Genomic DNA, 16,213 nt, shown 5'->3' with positions numbered 1-16,213 from the left:
ATATGTCAATTTAAATCAATAAAATGGAAAAATAATATTAATAAATAATAATAATAATAATAATATTGAAGGCAGTTTGTCTTTGCATAATTAAAATTTTTATTTTTTACTTTATACTTATTTTTCTTCACTATATTATCTACCGTTTGCCTACACAATTTTATCCATTTAAATGCTATTGCTATTTAATCATTTTCTAGCCACATTCCATCACATCACACTAATTATATCCTATTCACCACTGTTGTACAACGCATTTAGACACTGTATATGATTCCATCTGAATGCTGTAAGTAGGAGCATCACACCATTTTACTTACTGTGCTTTTGCTTTGCTTCATTCCAACTTGCACCACACCACATTTGTAAATAGCACATTTTATATTATGAATTTTAATTTTGTTCACTGTCTTTTCTCCTTTGTAGAATTGTTTAAAAAAAAAACATAAAAAAACTCTAGTTCTTTTACTTATGGATGGGAGACAAATTGATGACCAAGAGCTGCCAGCATCACCTGAATCAGCCCTTGAGACCATATTGACCATAGCCTGGAAAGATGGAGGGAGGAGTTTGACTGACTTCATTGAACAAGATTGATTAAGAACCTGCAGGATTGCTTCCAGGAAGAAACACAGCACCAATCTACCAAGCCGTAAGAAAGATGGACAAGCTCTACACAACACTCAACCATAACAAGGAGACTCCATTGACACAGACAGAAGAAACAAACACGTGGAAAGATGGGCAAAGGAGGCATTCCACAGCAGACACTTCAATTACCGCCATCGCAACTGTCAGTCTCATCAATGAGTTGTGTGAGAGGGCTGTGATACTGGAAAGTGCAAAAAAGCACTTGTTATTGCCATAATTGTTTATTGGATAGATGTGCAGAAGCATCATCTAACAGTAAAAAATTTTTTTTTTTATTTAAATGAATATCTTTTCTTTTATAAAGTGAATTGTGAAACCGGGAAGTAATTTCTGAAATAATTTACTAATTGTATCATTAAATTATCATTTATGAAAAATCCCTATTCTGCCTATATAAAATGCAAACATTAGAAAAAGTAGTCAGAATTATAATGTCTGAATTAGTGGGGTTTTAGTGTATACGAGATTTGTCAATAGAATGGCTTTACCAAATGGAAAGCAGAAGAGAATGGATCTTGCACAACAGCTAGTTTATCAGCTGTAATATGCTTTTTCTTATGTGCTATTGGAGCTGAAGTTGACCCAGAAGACTTATTTAGTTTAGTTGACCCTTATTTAGTAGTTTATAACTACTAAATAACCTTTCTGGAGGTTATTTTGAGTACTAAACTGCATTATTCAAATGTTGATTTGATAATCATTTATAATTGCATAATTTGTAGGAACCTGTCATTAGAGCAAAATAAGAAGAAAAATTAAGAATAAATGAATATTACCATATTGTTTCTTATAGTTTCGTACACCTCATAGAATAATTCTTTCTGGGTCACCTATTCAAAACAACCTCAAGGAATTGTGGTCCTTGTTTGATTTTGTCTTTCCTGGAAAACTTGGAACGTTACCAGTATTTTTGCAACAGTTTTCTGTTCCAATTACACAAGGTGGTTATGCAAATGCCTCACAAGTACAGGTAATTATTTTTGGCATTGTTATTTACTACCTTTATAAACACTTTTGATTTTTATCAAAATATTAGGTGTAATGAACTTTTCTTGTTTACCGAATGATACTGACATTGCTCTGAAATGATACCAAATGATACACATATTACTTAGTGTTCCATTAATTCCTAACCAAAAACAAAAGGCAAAAGGTGCTTGTCTCACATGAAGTACCTGTTCTTAGTGACTTGATTGCCAATAAATGGGAATATATTATGCAAAAAGGATAGGTTGGGACACCCTGGTCATCCAGGGTATGTTTACTGTGGGCCAAAATTAAAATTATAGAAAAGATACCACCTTTTAAGAAACAAAAGGTGATGGTACTAATAATACATGACAGGCAAACTTGAGAATTGCACCACAGGTATAAGGCAATTGTGAAAAAAGCTAGACTAATAATATTTTAGGGCAGAAAGCCTCAAACTATGCAAAATTAAAACTATGACATTATTTAGTGCATTTGCATCATTACTACATACTTGAATTTTTTTAGACAAATTGAAATATGTACATTGGCATCTTTATTTTGTAACATCTATATTGTGAAATCCTTCACAATGAGTTGCCTCTGATGCCTCTTCACAATGAGTTACCACTTACCCGCTCACTGTTGAGAAACCAAATAGTTTCAAAACAGTGCTGAGTGATGTTGCAATAATCATGTTAACTTCAGTTTATTTAAAAAATTCAACTATGTAGTAATGATGCAAATGCACCAACTGATGTCATTGTTTGAAAAGAAGTAAGTTAACATACATAGTACATCTAATTTTTGCATGTCAGTCACATTGTCAATTCATTGCTCCAACCAGTGCATAGTAAGAAACATAACATCCTATGCTTCAGCTGCAATTTGAAAGTGTACAATATATATGATATGCATATAAAAAATAAATAATTGCTAAATTTAATTAAAATTGCTCCAATTTCAGTTAAATTTGGGAAGGCTCAACAAATTTTTCCAAAAAGGTCCAAATACGAAATTTCATGAAAATCTTATCAATTGTGAGTTGAAGTATTATATGCAGATAGACAGACAAAGAAATAATAATTTTTGGGTATCTGTTGGTCTGATTTTAATAAATTTGGGATGATCTGATAAATCATTTACAAGGTCCAACTGTAAGATTTCATGAAAATTAATCCATTAGGCACTGAGTTATCATATGCATGGTGAAGACAATATTCCACACACAATTTGAAAGCGTGTGGAATTTTTCTCAGGGAAAAATTGGATTATGAGAGTCTTGTCAATTAATTTGACCATGGAGAGATTGCACAAAGCTCATGGGATAGAATATTTTTCAGCATGGCTTGCATTAAGGTGGGACTGATGGGATGCACTTAAATAAAAGGGCTGCAAGAATATTTGCCTATGATGCTATTGAGGAAATGTTCTGTGAGTCAGAAAACTGCTAGTTTTGGTGATAACAGAATAATAATTTAATGCCAGTCTTATCCAAGAATTAATTTTTGACATAAGGCAAAATTGACTCATATAGTAATCTGGAAAGTAGGGTGAATAGGTAGGAGCTAAGTAATTATATGGGTTGTGTTATAGTTACTAAGAGAAACAGGCACACGTAATGCACACTGATGCTAGGAACACTTTGAATAATAACACTATGAATAAATTTGTTGAAGTATTGTTTAGGATTAGTTAAGTCATCAAATGCCAACTTATAGAAATATCAGAAATATTGGTGCCACTCTGACATAAGTTGTTTGTTGTTTGGTTTTTAGGAGCATTAGCATCTAAGTCCATATTGCTCCTGGGGATATGCGGTGGTCATTCCCTGACCTTTCTGCATCCTCCGTATTTGGTGGTCACGGGCTCGAAGCCCGGTCTAATCAAGAAATGTGTGCTACACACTGCTGCTCCTGGCTACAGAGGCGCCCTGACGTAAGTGAATCAGAATTTGAATACAGCAAGTTCAAAAGTTTAATGTGTGGTAGATGGCACTTTGCTTATTGGATGCTTGAAGTGGTTAAAACTATGTCTAGTTTCCAACCCCTCATCAATCTTTTGTGCAGAAATTCATCATGTCTTTTGAGTTTCATGAAAATATATTGGTCATAGCTTTAAAGTCTGAGACCCATTCATAATTACATAAGCAGGAACACTGTAAATATGAACTACAGAAAGATCACTGTTGACCAAATGCAGAAACTTGTTGCTATTTTTAACACCGGGCAGGCTGTAAACTATATTGTAAATAAAGGAGTGGGGGATAGAAATGAAACATAGCATGAGCAAAAAAATAAATAAATAAATAAAATAAAAGCTTCATTCATACACCCTCATAAAAATTAATTTAATCCTTTCTTAGATTTATTCAAACTATCCACTTCCACAACACTAGATGAAGTGTGTTTTAACAATCAGTTACTCTCTGGCTGAAAGAAGATTTTCACACATCTGTTGTGCAACTATCCTTTTTCAATTTAGTTTTATGTCCTCTTACATGTGTTCTGAGAAAGAGTCAGTATGCTATTAGCATTTCGTTTACTCAATCTATTTCAAGCCTTCAACACTTCATTGAGATCTCCTTGCAGGTGCCTAGATACCGGGTGTTGCAATTTGCAGAACTGAAGTCTTTCTAGGTAAGAGTACCCTTTTGTGTACCTGACTAACCTTGTTGCTCTTCTCTTTACCTATTCCAGCAGATCCATGTCCTTCCTAAAAGAAGGTTTCCATATCTATATGCAGTATTTAGGATGTGACCCAACCAATAAATTATATAACGGGAAAATCACTTTGTCCCTGCTGGCAAAATGTCTTATGTCATTTACAGAACCCATTGAGCTATCCTACCAGTGCACTTCTTGCACTGCTAAGAGGACATGTCAGACTGTTCAATTACCTCTAGACCTTTTTCATTCTCCAGCTGCTACCCATATGCACTACCTTGCATTTATCAATGTTAAACATCAATTGCCACTTCTCAGTCTGTCCCCTTAACCTGGGCACCTATATGTGGTGGGGGTCCTCCCAGTGACACTACTGGGCATCCAGATTAGCATCACTGTGATCCAGCTCCCACAACTGGGTTCCAGGCTAACATTATAGGAATTCGGTGTGTTTGCCATGCTCTGCGATCTGTAGAAATTTGGAAAGGGGGACCCTGGTGGTTGAGGGGTCCCAGCTTCAACACACCACTTTGGTCCCCTGCTTTGACAAAACAGGTGGTTGTGGAAGGCATGCATTGACATGGTTGACCCTGCGAGGGTCAACCATGTCAATGCATGCCTCCCATCCATATGATTTGAGGGATGGGATTTAGGCTGGTAGCGATGTGGGTATGTGGTATCTGGCGTCCCACTCCTTGGTGCATTTATTAGTTGCCATGTATTGGGCATCCATATTATTTCATTGATCATTTAGATTTCGATCATTTGGGCTTCATGGTGGGTGGGGAGTTCAGGCACTGAACTAAAATAAACATCACTATGAATCCTGATAAACTTGAACAGAAAATGCTAATGCAGCCAAGTGACCTTGAACTGAAATACTGTTGGTGCCTATTTCAAAATTTTAAATCATCCATTCCAACACCAAGAAACCTATTGGGAAAATGTCGCCCTTTTTTATACAGATGGGTTTAGAGGGATTGGCAGATCAAGGCTCTCAAAAAACTGCAACTGCAAAAACATGAGCCAATTTGATTTTTTTTTTTTTTTTGCAGGAGACATATTTGGAGGCAAATGAAAACTCATCATTTCATAATATTTCCATCATATGTAAGGACAGAACTGGGGATGGACCTGCCCACGGAGGAGCTGCCATCCTCATTGGCAACAAGACCCCATTCCAACATCTGCTTCTTTCCACTAACTGAGAACTGGCAGCAATTTGCCTTATGGTTGGTTTTTGTTAAGTCTGCTTGATTTACTTGCCACCTGGGGCTGACATCTCCCAAAGAGATCTTGATGATCTCATAGTGCAGCTGTCTTGCCTTGTCTTACTTCTCGGGGATTTCAACAGACATATCACCCTGTGAGGGTAGTGCTGACATTGATGGAAGGAATCTGTAACACCTAATGGACTGCTAACCAATCCTTTGGTATTTGAATCCGATGGCTGCTAAATTAACTAAACATTATATGACACATTTCCCAATCACCTGGAAACTCATTCCACCTTGGATTACCCAGCTTTTATCTTGTGACCTTTCTCAAGATAGAAGCTGGGGGAAGGCTGTCTACCAGCAACTCTTTGCAGCACATCTAGTGCAGTATTCTGACTTTCTGCCAGAATACACAGATGGCTTAAAGTCAGAATTATATGTAGGATCAGCTGTTGTCCTCTCACACAAAATAGATTTTACAAGAAACTATTATATGTACCACAGAGTTGCATGAAATAGCCCTTGATCACATTAAAGATTGCAATATATGATACAGGCATACCTCGATTAACGAATAGGATGCATTCCACGAAATTACTTCGTTAAGCGAAACTTCGTTTTCAGAGGTAAAAATACTATGGCCAGAATAGGGATACGTTCCTACTTAAAGAAAATGAAAAGCTTTTTTTCGAACAAAGAAAAGTTTTATTAAATAAACAGTCAACTTACATACAAAGTGAAATCACATTTTAAAATATGAGGTTAAAGTTGATTGTTTATGCTTTTTTTCTCTTTCATATAACAATTGCCTATACGGAGTTATTGCATTTAACACTGATCGCTTAACTATAACACTTCTTCCTAAATCAGGATCATTTTCACTAAAAAAATTTAAAACGTTTTCAATGTCATTTAAGCACCTTTTTAAATCTTTGGTTGTTAACACTTTTTCGGCAGGAACTTCTTTAACTTCGCCTTCATTATCTTTGTCTTCGTTGCTAACAGGGTTTTCTAAATCTTCCACTGAAAAACCATCATCTTCTGCATTCAATAAATTTCTAACATCCTCTTCATCGACATTTTCAAAACCTATTGATTGAGCCATCTGGATAACTTCATTTCTAATTTCTTGGATGTTATTTTCTTCTTCTAGTACAACTTCTGGCCATATTTTGCGCCAAACTCCATTTAAACATTTCTTAGTGACTTCTTTCCAAGAACTATCAATGTTTTCAATTGCGTTTTTAATGGTGTAGTTTTTCCAAAAAGTTTTAACTGTCATTTCCTCTTTATCCTCTAGTTCAGGTAAATTGCTTAAAATTCGACGCAGATAATAAGCTTTAAATGATGATATTACTCCCTGATCCAATGGTTGAATCAGGAAAGTTGTGTTTGCTGGAAGAAACACAACTTTGACAGGAATGCATGTGTCCAACGTGTTAAGATCAGTAGGATGTCCCGGAGCATTGTCTAACAACAAAAGAGCTTTTTCTTTAAAGTTGTTTTTTTTTTGACAATACCGTTTTACTCCAGGACAAAAGTGGTTAACAAACCAATCAGTAAATAACTACTTGGTAACCCACGCTTTTCTATTTGCTTTCCATATTACAGGTAAATTCATTTTTATGTTACCTTTTAACGCCCTCGGATTTTCTGAATGGTAAACTAATAACAATTTTAATTTATAATCGCCAGAGGCATTTGATCCAAAGGGTAACGTTAAACGGTCTTTGGCTGCTTTGAACCCAGCAGCTGATTTTTCTTCAATAGAAATGAAGCTTTTTGTTGGTAGCCGTTTCCAGAACAAACCGCTTTCGTCAACATTGAACACCAAATTCGGTGGAAAATTTTCACGTTCAATTATTTCCTTTAGTTTTTCTGGAAACTTATTTGCAGCTTCTCCTGTTAATTTTACACTATGAATCCTGGCCCGTTTTTTTAAATTTCTCGAACCAACCACGAGAAGCCCTAAAGGTTTCCGTAATTTCTTCAGTTTGTTTAGATTTCGGGTGATTAAACAAAAATAATGCTTTTTCTTGAATCACCATTTGACTTAAAGGCATATGACGTTGTGACATATCATCTATCCACAAACTTAACATTTTCTCCATTTTTTTCTAAAATTGGATTCCTTAAGCGAGTTAATTTTGCCGCTGTAACATCTGTACAATTCTGAGCAGACTGTTTTATTTTTTCTGATTGACTTAGTATGGTTGTTAAAGTTGATTGCGCTAATCCTAAAGAATGTGCCACATTGGAGATTTTCTTTCGCCGCTTTCAACACGTCGTACGATATTTAGTTTAGTTTCCAAAGAAATTGCTTTTCTTTTCTTTGATTCTGACATTTTAATTAACTAAAACAAAAATATTTCTATTAAAATTTACAAAATCTAGGTTATGTAATGCTACAAAGAACCTACGTCGATTATTGCAATGCGCCACGCTGAAACAACGTCAAATCATGTAAGCAACAACTAAATTATGCGATTGACGCGCAAAACTGTTATAATAGACACGCCCGCAGCTCGGGAATACGTAACGAGTCGCCGTCAGTCACCAATCGGGCGTTGTCGTCAGTCACCAATCGGGATTGTCGGGCGTTGGTCTTAAATTGGAATATTTTTTTATGTTAAATGGGGCTTGAAATTGCCGACTTCGTTATATCGAGGCTTCGTTATCAGAGGTAACATTAACCGAGGTATGCCTGTATATACTGATTTGCCAAGCATGGTACCGGCTTTATTATTGGTGAGGTATAACCCTCACCCAGTCCTGTCCAAGATTTGGCAGATGCTTTTTTCTTTTGTTGAATCAGAATTTGACATCACTTCTGTTGGGCCCCCAGGGGTGACGCTGGGGCAATTGGAAAGCTTTTTCTTGCTGTTTAGTAAGAGTGTCATATTCTGTGTGAGTTCACAGGAGTTTTTATCTTTCTGTTGTTTGAGGCTGATAGCTTAAAGTGTCGTTGCTCACACTTCTACAAGGTCCAGGGTGGGCAGGTAGGGGGATCCCCTACCTTGCTGAATTGAGCAAGTGACGTAGGGGGACGAAGATTCTCAGTTAATTTAAATTTTCTGAATTTTTTAAGAAACTCGGGAGGGGATTTAAAATTCCTCTCCTGAGTTTAGTTAGAGCATTTCCATGCCCCAAATAGAATTGTTTAAGCCTAAATTGAGATAGGTTTTCTGAGATCTATTAGCATTTCTGTGCCCTCGGAAATAGCTTATGCCTAACATAAGTTATCCTTGGGACCACTACCCATTTAGCTGGGGTGTTGAGTGATTTTAGATCACTGGGAATAGTTTCTCACATTTTATTGTTTCCAATTGAGTTGAGTCTGGAGCTGAGGCTCCCTGCCTCCCTTACAGTATTTTTGTAAATATTGTAAATAGTTAATTGATTGTCGTTTTTGGTGTTTGATTTTTATTGTAAATAGTTGAGTTTTATAAAGTTAGTGAGAATGACCTGTTGGCAGCGACAAGTGAAGTCATGGAAGATGAGCGAGAAGAACTTACTCAAGAAGTGCTGGCTCAAGCTCAGGAGTTGACTGAAATAGAAGTTTTCTCAGGCAGAACATTGCAAAGGGCTCCTGTAAAGACCAGATCATTGTCTCTTCTAGGACCATCACAAGAATCACAAAAAAGGGTCTAAGAAGAAAAGGAAGCAAAGTGATGTTGTCTCTGATGGAGGTAATCAAAACGGTAGAGAGAAGAATAAAAAGAGGAAAAGAGAGATGAAGGAGGAAAAACAAATGATGATGATAGTTTTGAATATGTATACAAAATGAGAGATAGGTCGAAGTCTTTCCTTTGGGATGTCCACAGTAAGATACTAACTGCTGCTATCAGAATGATTATGGATATGTGGGACGTTATAGAAAAGAAAGCATATGAAGTTCATTTGGAAAATGCTTTGTTAAAAGACAGAATAAAGAGAAAAGATGAGAAGCAATAGAAAGATAGTTACTTGTCGATTGTTAAGAAGAGTGTGGATGTAGAAAAGAGCATTCCAAAAGTGATGATTATAAAGGCAGTGACGAGTAGGGATAAAACTAGTGACGAAGTTAAGATGGATGTTTTAAAGGAGGTTAGATCTATAAGAGACAGAGGTGATTATAGAGGCAGAGACACATGATGATCTGGCAAAACTGAAGATGTGTTCCAAAATTCAGGAATTAGGATTAAAGTATAGTATACCTAAGCCAATATATCCTAGGATAGTAATATTTGATATTGAACAGGATATAAAACGGGAAGAGCTACTAAGTCAGCTATGGCAAAGGAATTTTAGAGAATGTAAAATAAGTGAAAAGAAGTTCAACAAAAGTGTGAAAATACTGATGGTGAATAAGAACAAGAAATCTCAACTAAATAACTGGGTGATTCAAATAAATACAGATATTTGAAAAATTTTAAGTGAAAGAATTCGTTTATTTGTAAGGTGGTCATCCTGTAGATTTAAGTGGATATTTTCTGTTACTCAGTATTTTAAGTGTCTTAACTTAGGCCATGTTGCCAAATATTGTAAGAGGGAGATGGTGTGTGGTCACTGTGCAAAATCTGGCCATATGTGTAAGGATTGCACTGAAAGAAATAAAGAGCCTGTCTGCTGTAATTGTAAGAAAAGGGATGTTGTGGCTGCAAATTATGTGGTGAATACAAGTTGTCCGGAATATATAAAGGTACTAGAAAATTATAAAAGGAAAATAAATTATGAATAGTATAAAAAATTTTCAGCAAAATGCACAATGTGCAAAGGCTGTTGCATCCCAGTTGCATCAGGTGATGGAGTTGGAAGATGTGGCCATTGCCTTGCTGCAAGAGCCATATTTTGTACAAGGTCAGATTCAATGGTATCCTCAAAGATACAGTACAGTATCAGAAGGAGAGAACCCAATGATGGCAGTTATTGTAAGAGATAAAGAATTAGTTGTAACCAAGGTGATGTCATTATGCGCAGAAAATTATTTGTTGTGAAATAATTAGTAGTGTGAAATAATAATAATTAGTAGTGGAAGAATGTATCTTATAACTATTTATTGTCCTTCTGAAGATATTGAGGTGTATGTTAATTATTTGGAAAAGATATGTAGATTGGTAGGTTCCTGTGGCATGGTGGTGGCCATGACTCTAATGCAAATTCCACGTTATGGGGTGGTGATATCTCTGATGATAGGGGAGTTAGCATTAGCATTAGTAGAGGCATTTGATGCAAGAAAGCAAGCTTATGCAGCATCAGCCAAAAAAAAAAAAAAAAAACCCACTTCCACTTCACCCCTCTGTTCGTTCAAAATACCTGTCCAGCTGAGCCTTAAACTTATTTAGGCTATCAACCTCCACCACAAGGGATGGCAGTCTGTTCCACCAACCAACCACCCGCTGGCTAAAGGCAAATTTCCGCACGTCTATCCTACATCTGTCTTTCCTCAATTTGAATTTATGCCCTCTCAGGTGATTTTTCTGAGCTAGAGGAAGAATCCCATCAGCATTGAGCATGCTTAAACCATTCAAGGCTTTATACACCTCTATCAGATCACCTCGCTGGTGCCTAGTCTCCAGACACTGTAATTTGCAAAACTTAAGCCTTTCCTCGTAAGAGCACCCCTTTGTTCCATTCACTAATCTTGTTGCCCTTCTCTGTACTCGTTCCAGCAGCTCTACATCCTTCTTGAAATGAGGCCTCCAGACCTGTATACAGTACAGTTATGCTAGAAGAGTTTATTGCTACCTCTGGGATGGAAATAGTAAATGTTCCTGGATATGACCCTACTTTTTCATCAACTCATGGGCAGTCTTATGTTGATATTACTATGGCAACATGTTCTATAATTAAAAAAATTGGAAAGTGCAGGATAGTTATACAAGTGACCATAACAGCATCTCCTTCAGTATTATGATACTGAAAGATATAGTGTTAAGAGTGCGGAATGGCCTAGGTTTGATGCTGAATTTGATAGTTGTACAAGTGGATTGGACTAAAATGACTTCAGAACAATATGTGTTGAAATTCACTGAGATTATTCAGAAATCTTGTTATAGGAGTATGAAAGTTATGAAAAACATGAACTGTCCAGTGTTTTGGTGGTCTACAGAGTTGAACCAGAAAAGAAGGGAACTTTTTAAAGTGAGGCACCAGTTTCAGAGTGAGGAGATACGCTGATCAAGAACTTAGTGATGTGATAAAGGAAAGATATTGAGAATTAAGCCGTGATTACGTTCAAGCTGTCAACAGGATTAAGGTTATGAAATGGAGGGAATTTGTGGGGGAGCAGGGATCCAAGAATCCATGGAATTCCATATTTAAAGTTTTAACTAATAAGAAGAATATTTCAGAATTTTTTTACACCATTGGCACTGGCGATAATGAAACTAACTTGGCGAGAGTCTGTGAACAGGATTCTTGGTGAACTTTTTCTGGATGAAGAGTTACATATAACAGATGAGCAGAAGCAAATGATAGAGGAAAATAACAGGTATAGTTCTGATGAAATAGAAGAGCCTTTTAATTTAATAGAGGTCACGGATGCAGTGGATGCAGTGCAAAGGTAGGCAAATCGCCGGGCCTTGATAAAATAGAAGTGGAGGTAATAATTAGAGTATATAATAAGTATCCAGAAATAGTGCTTAAAATGTATAATAAGCGTTTAGGAGAAGGAGCCTTCCCATCGGGCTGGAAGATTGCACAGATTAAATTGTTAATTAAGGGTACAGAATGTTAATTAAAGATATAGAATGTTGATTGATACTGGGGCGTATCGGCCTACTGCCCTCTCTGTTTTGGCTAAGATTTATGAAGGTTAGTAATGAACCGAATAATGATTAAATATGAAAATAAAGGCTTGGCATCAGTTAACTAATACAGTTTCAAAACAGATTATTCTACGGAAGATGCAGCCTATACATTGGAGTGGGGTGTGAAGCGGTATGCCCTAGGAATTTTTGTGGATTTTAAGGGTGCTTTCAACTGGCTCTGGTGGGAGGCCATCTTATATAGATTGAGTAAAACTGGATGCTCAAATAAGATGTTTTCAGTGTTTAAAAATTATTTGAGGAAGAGAAGTGTTATTTTGGAGGAAGAGAAGTATTGAGAAACATAGTTAAAACTAAGTTTACTCAAGTGAACAAGAAAATTTATAGAGGGTGTCCACAAGGCTCGGTGGTTGGCTCCTTTGTGTGGAATATTGTATTTGATGAATTTTTAAACATGAACTTATCTGGAATAGAGATATCACTGCCTGTGGATGGTCTGGTGTTAGTTAAGGGAGATGCTAGATCACACATAGAAAGAAAGGCTGAAAAACTCTTAAGTAAATTGGAAGAATTATCAAAGAGATATAGATTGTTGATATCCAAAGAGAAATGCTGTTAAAAGGTAGATTAAGTATGAACCGGGCCCCCACCGTGAGGCTTCTGGGTGATGCTGTTCGGTATGTGAAGGTAACCAGGTATTTGGGATTAAAAATAGAGGAAAGGTTGTTCTTTACAGAACACGTCAAATATTTAAAAGAGAAAATAAGGGCACTCTATGCCAGGCTCCGGAGAGTTGTAAGGGCAGATTGGGGCATTAAAGGAAGAGCAATAAATTTAATATATGAATGTTTATTTGTTCCAATTTTAACTTACACTGCCAGGGCTTGGGTGCATAGAGTAACTATAGTAATAATCCAAAAACACTTAATACAAGCACAAAGGTTTGCTCTATTAGGTATTACCAGAGCATGCCGAACTGTCTCCTCAGAGGCCTTACAGGTGCTCTCTGGGAGGATCCCTGTCCAGTATGTAGTGCTACTCTCAGGTCTGTTGTATTTTACCAAGAAAAATATCAGGAAAACTTACATGGGAATAATATCATGTCCTGATGAAAATAGAATTTACTCTAAAGCTAATATTAAGGGAGAAAATAGAATTTTAGTTGTGGAAATGGCAAGAAAAATGGGAAGAAACACATAAAGGGAGGCAAACCTATGATTTCTTACCGAGAGTAGGAATTATAGATCCTAAAGTGAAATCTTGGCTGCAATTTGTTTTGCATGCAGGTTTCTTATTAACTGGACACAGATTTTCCCTAAGATTGAGCCAATTGGAGCTTAAGGAAGATGGTTCATGCTATTGTGGTGAATTAGAGACATTAATGCATATAATGATGGATTGTCCAATCTATGTTGATTTGAAACAAGAATTAGAGATGTCTATGGGGATTCTAGAAAGAGGGACCCTTTGGATGCCGTACACAGATAAAAGGTTGTTTACCTATTTCAATAAATTCGTGGTCAACGTGTTTATGCTGCGATGGACTAGATAGTATAGGCCCACCTCCTAGTGGCAGGGGCAGAAACTCTTGTAATAAGATCGATGGAAGGATTATTCAATATCAGATTCTTCTTACAGGAGGCTAAATGACCAATAAAATAAAAGTAAGTTAATATTTCGTGTTGAGTTGTTCTATTTGTTTATATTTTAATTTGAATTCTAAAATGACTCAGAATTTATTTCCCATATATCTATGGATAGGCTACGACCTGGGAAATGGTGGCAAATGGTGGCTCAAATGGAAATCACTAATGTTGGATGCCAAGTCACATTTAGTTCAGGCGAAATGAGCTGATACTGCTGCCAAATCAGCTATTCTCGTGGATATTATTAGGAGACTCCATTGTCAGGGAAATGGGGAATATTTTTTGTAATAAGGATAGGTGAAGTAGAACCAGGGTATGTCTGCCGGCAGCAACTATTAATGATGTCACCAACAGATTGTCAGATTTTAAGGGGGGTAAAGAGAATATTATTATTCATGTGGGGACTAGGGATATTAAACGTACACGATCTGACGATTTGTTGGAAAAATACAGGACCATGCTGAGGAAATGCCACAAGCTAGGCCACAATGTCTGTGTCTGCAATTCGGCCCAGACATGATAGGATGGATTATATGTTAAAAGCCTTGTGGATTAACTCAAGACTTGAAGGACTCTGCAAGGCTTTAGGGGGGAAATTTCTATCAGCTTGGCCCACACTTGTAGGTAGAAGGAATTTGTTTTGTAGAGACGGGATACACTTAAACAAAGGTGGTGCAAAAGTTTTTGCCAGTATTATTGAGGATACCTTAAAGGTTCAGGGAAACTGCTAGTTAGGGGGGATGTGGGTAATACTGACACGCGTTTATCGTATAATATTGGTCAAAGTAACTCTTGCACATACCTCAAGAGTTCTTATCTTACCCCAACTGGACATATTATCTAGATGTTCTGGGGATAGAAACGTTTCAAGTGAACGGGTAACTAATGCCAGGGAAGAGAGCCTAAAAATCTTCAAGGGTTGTGTTAGGGTTGTTAAATATACAAGATCAGTAAGTCTTAATTGTTTATACAGTAATGTTAGAAGTGTCGTCAATAAAATGAGCGAATTGGAACTGCTGGTTAAAACAAGTAACGCGGACATAATAGGGCTTACGGGGATGTGGTGCCACCCATAAATTGGGGATGATGAGTTTCAGTACGGCTTGTATAATGTATTTAGGAAGGATAGGGTAGATAGAAGGGGTGGTGGGGTAATGCTTCTTATCAGAAGCAGCCTGAGTGCAACGATAGCTTTCCCAGATTCAGACGTTTCACATGCTAGTATAGAATCTGTATGGTGTGAGATAGTTGGAAACAAAGGTATAATACGAGTAGGAGTAATCTACAGACCAGGTGATTGTGAAGATTATGACGAAAGCCTCTACATGCAAATGGAATGGGCAAGTAAGTGTCAATGTCTTATTATGGGTGATTTCAATTTGCCTCTAATTGATTGGAGTAAATGGGAAGGAAACATGACATGAGGGAACAAAATTTTTAAATCAACTAGATGACTGTTATTTGTATCAACATGTCAGGGAAAGTACTAGAGAAAAGAATATCCTAGACCTCATCATCACCCATGAATCAGATGACATAACAGGGCTGACAGTAGAGGAACCAGTAGCAGGAAGCGATCACGGAGTTCTACGGTGGATGATGATGAGAGAGGTAGCAGCAGTAAAAGGCAAAGGAATGGGTTTTAATTTCAGAAAAGGAAATTACGATGCCTTAAGGTGCTACATGGCCTCTATTAACTGGGTAGATATCGCGCAGAGAATGAATACATTTGAACTGTGGTATGCTTTTAAAACATTATTCACAGATGCCTTGAATGCGTATTTACCATTAAAAAAATACCCCATGAGGAGGGTTCCAAGTTGGATGAATAGTGAAGTTGCCACATTACTTGAGCAGAAAAAGGCGGCATGAAAAAGTTAGAGCAATAAAAGGTGCTGAAGCCTATAACAGCTACAAGGTGATGTGTAATAGAGCCACAGAAAAGGTTCGACAGGCAAATGCAGTTTATGAGAAATCACTAGCAAACAGCAAAGAGGGGGGATAAGGAATTCTTCACGTATATAAATGCCAAGAAGGGCAGGACAAACCAGATCGGACCTTTACATAAGGGAAAGGGGATAGTATTAAATACACCAGCTGCCGTTGCAGATGAACTCAACAGTTATTTTGCATCGATATTTACAAATGAAAAACCTTTTGTGGCAATGGGAAATTGTTGGAGCGAAGTTGAAAAATATGTAATTAATTATATTGAAATTTCGCAAGATTATTTAATGAAAAAACTTTCGAGCCTACAGGCCAGTAAGGCTCCTGGAGTTGATGGAATATACCCTATAATCTTAAGGGAGGCGGCA

At 36.9% G+C, this 16,213-nt stretch overlaps 1 protein-coding gene across 1 annotated transcript in view; it reads left to right on the top strand.

Annotated features, from left to right (window-relative positions):
* The window catches only part of LOC150083150 (DNA excision repair protein ERCC-6-like), a 382,705-nt gene that overhangs the window by 188,093 nt on the left and 178,399 nt on the right, over nucleotides 1-16,213 (top strand). Inside the window, exon 7 of the mRNA XM_090377075.1 lies at nucleotides 1,445-1,621. Coding sequence (XP_090233201.1) covers nucleotides 1,445-1,621 — 177 coding nt within the window. The remainder of the gene's footprint in view (nucleotides 1-1,444; nucleotides 1,622-16,213) is intronic.

Source organism: Mastigoproctus giganteus, chromosome 7 (assembly GCF_048544385.1).
Source record: "Mastigoproctus giganteus isolate SK-2022 chromosome 7, ASM4854438v1, whole genome shotgun sequence".
NCBI classification, from domain to species: domain Eukaryota; kingdom Metazoa; phylum Arthropoda; class Arachnida; order Uropygi; family Thelyphonidae; genus Mastigoproctus; species Mastigoproctus giganteus.
This window is presented reverse-complemented; position numbering and strand designations above follow the sequence as displayed.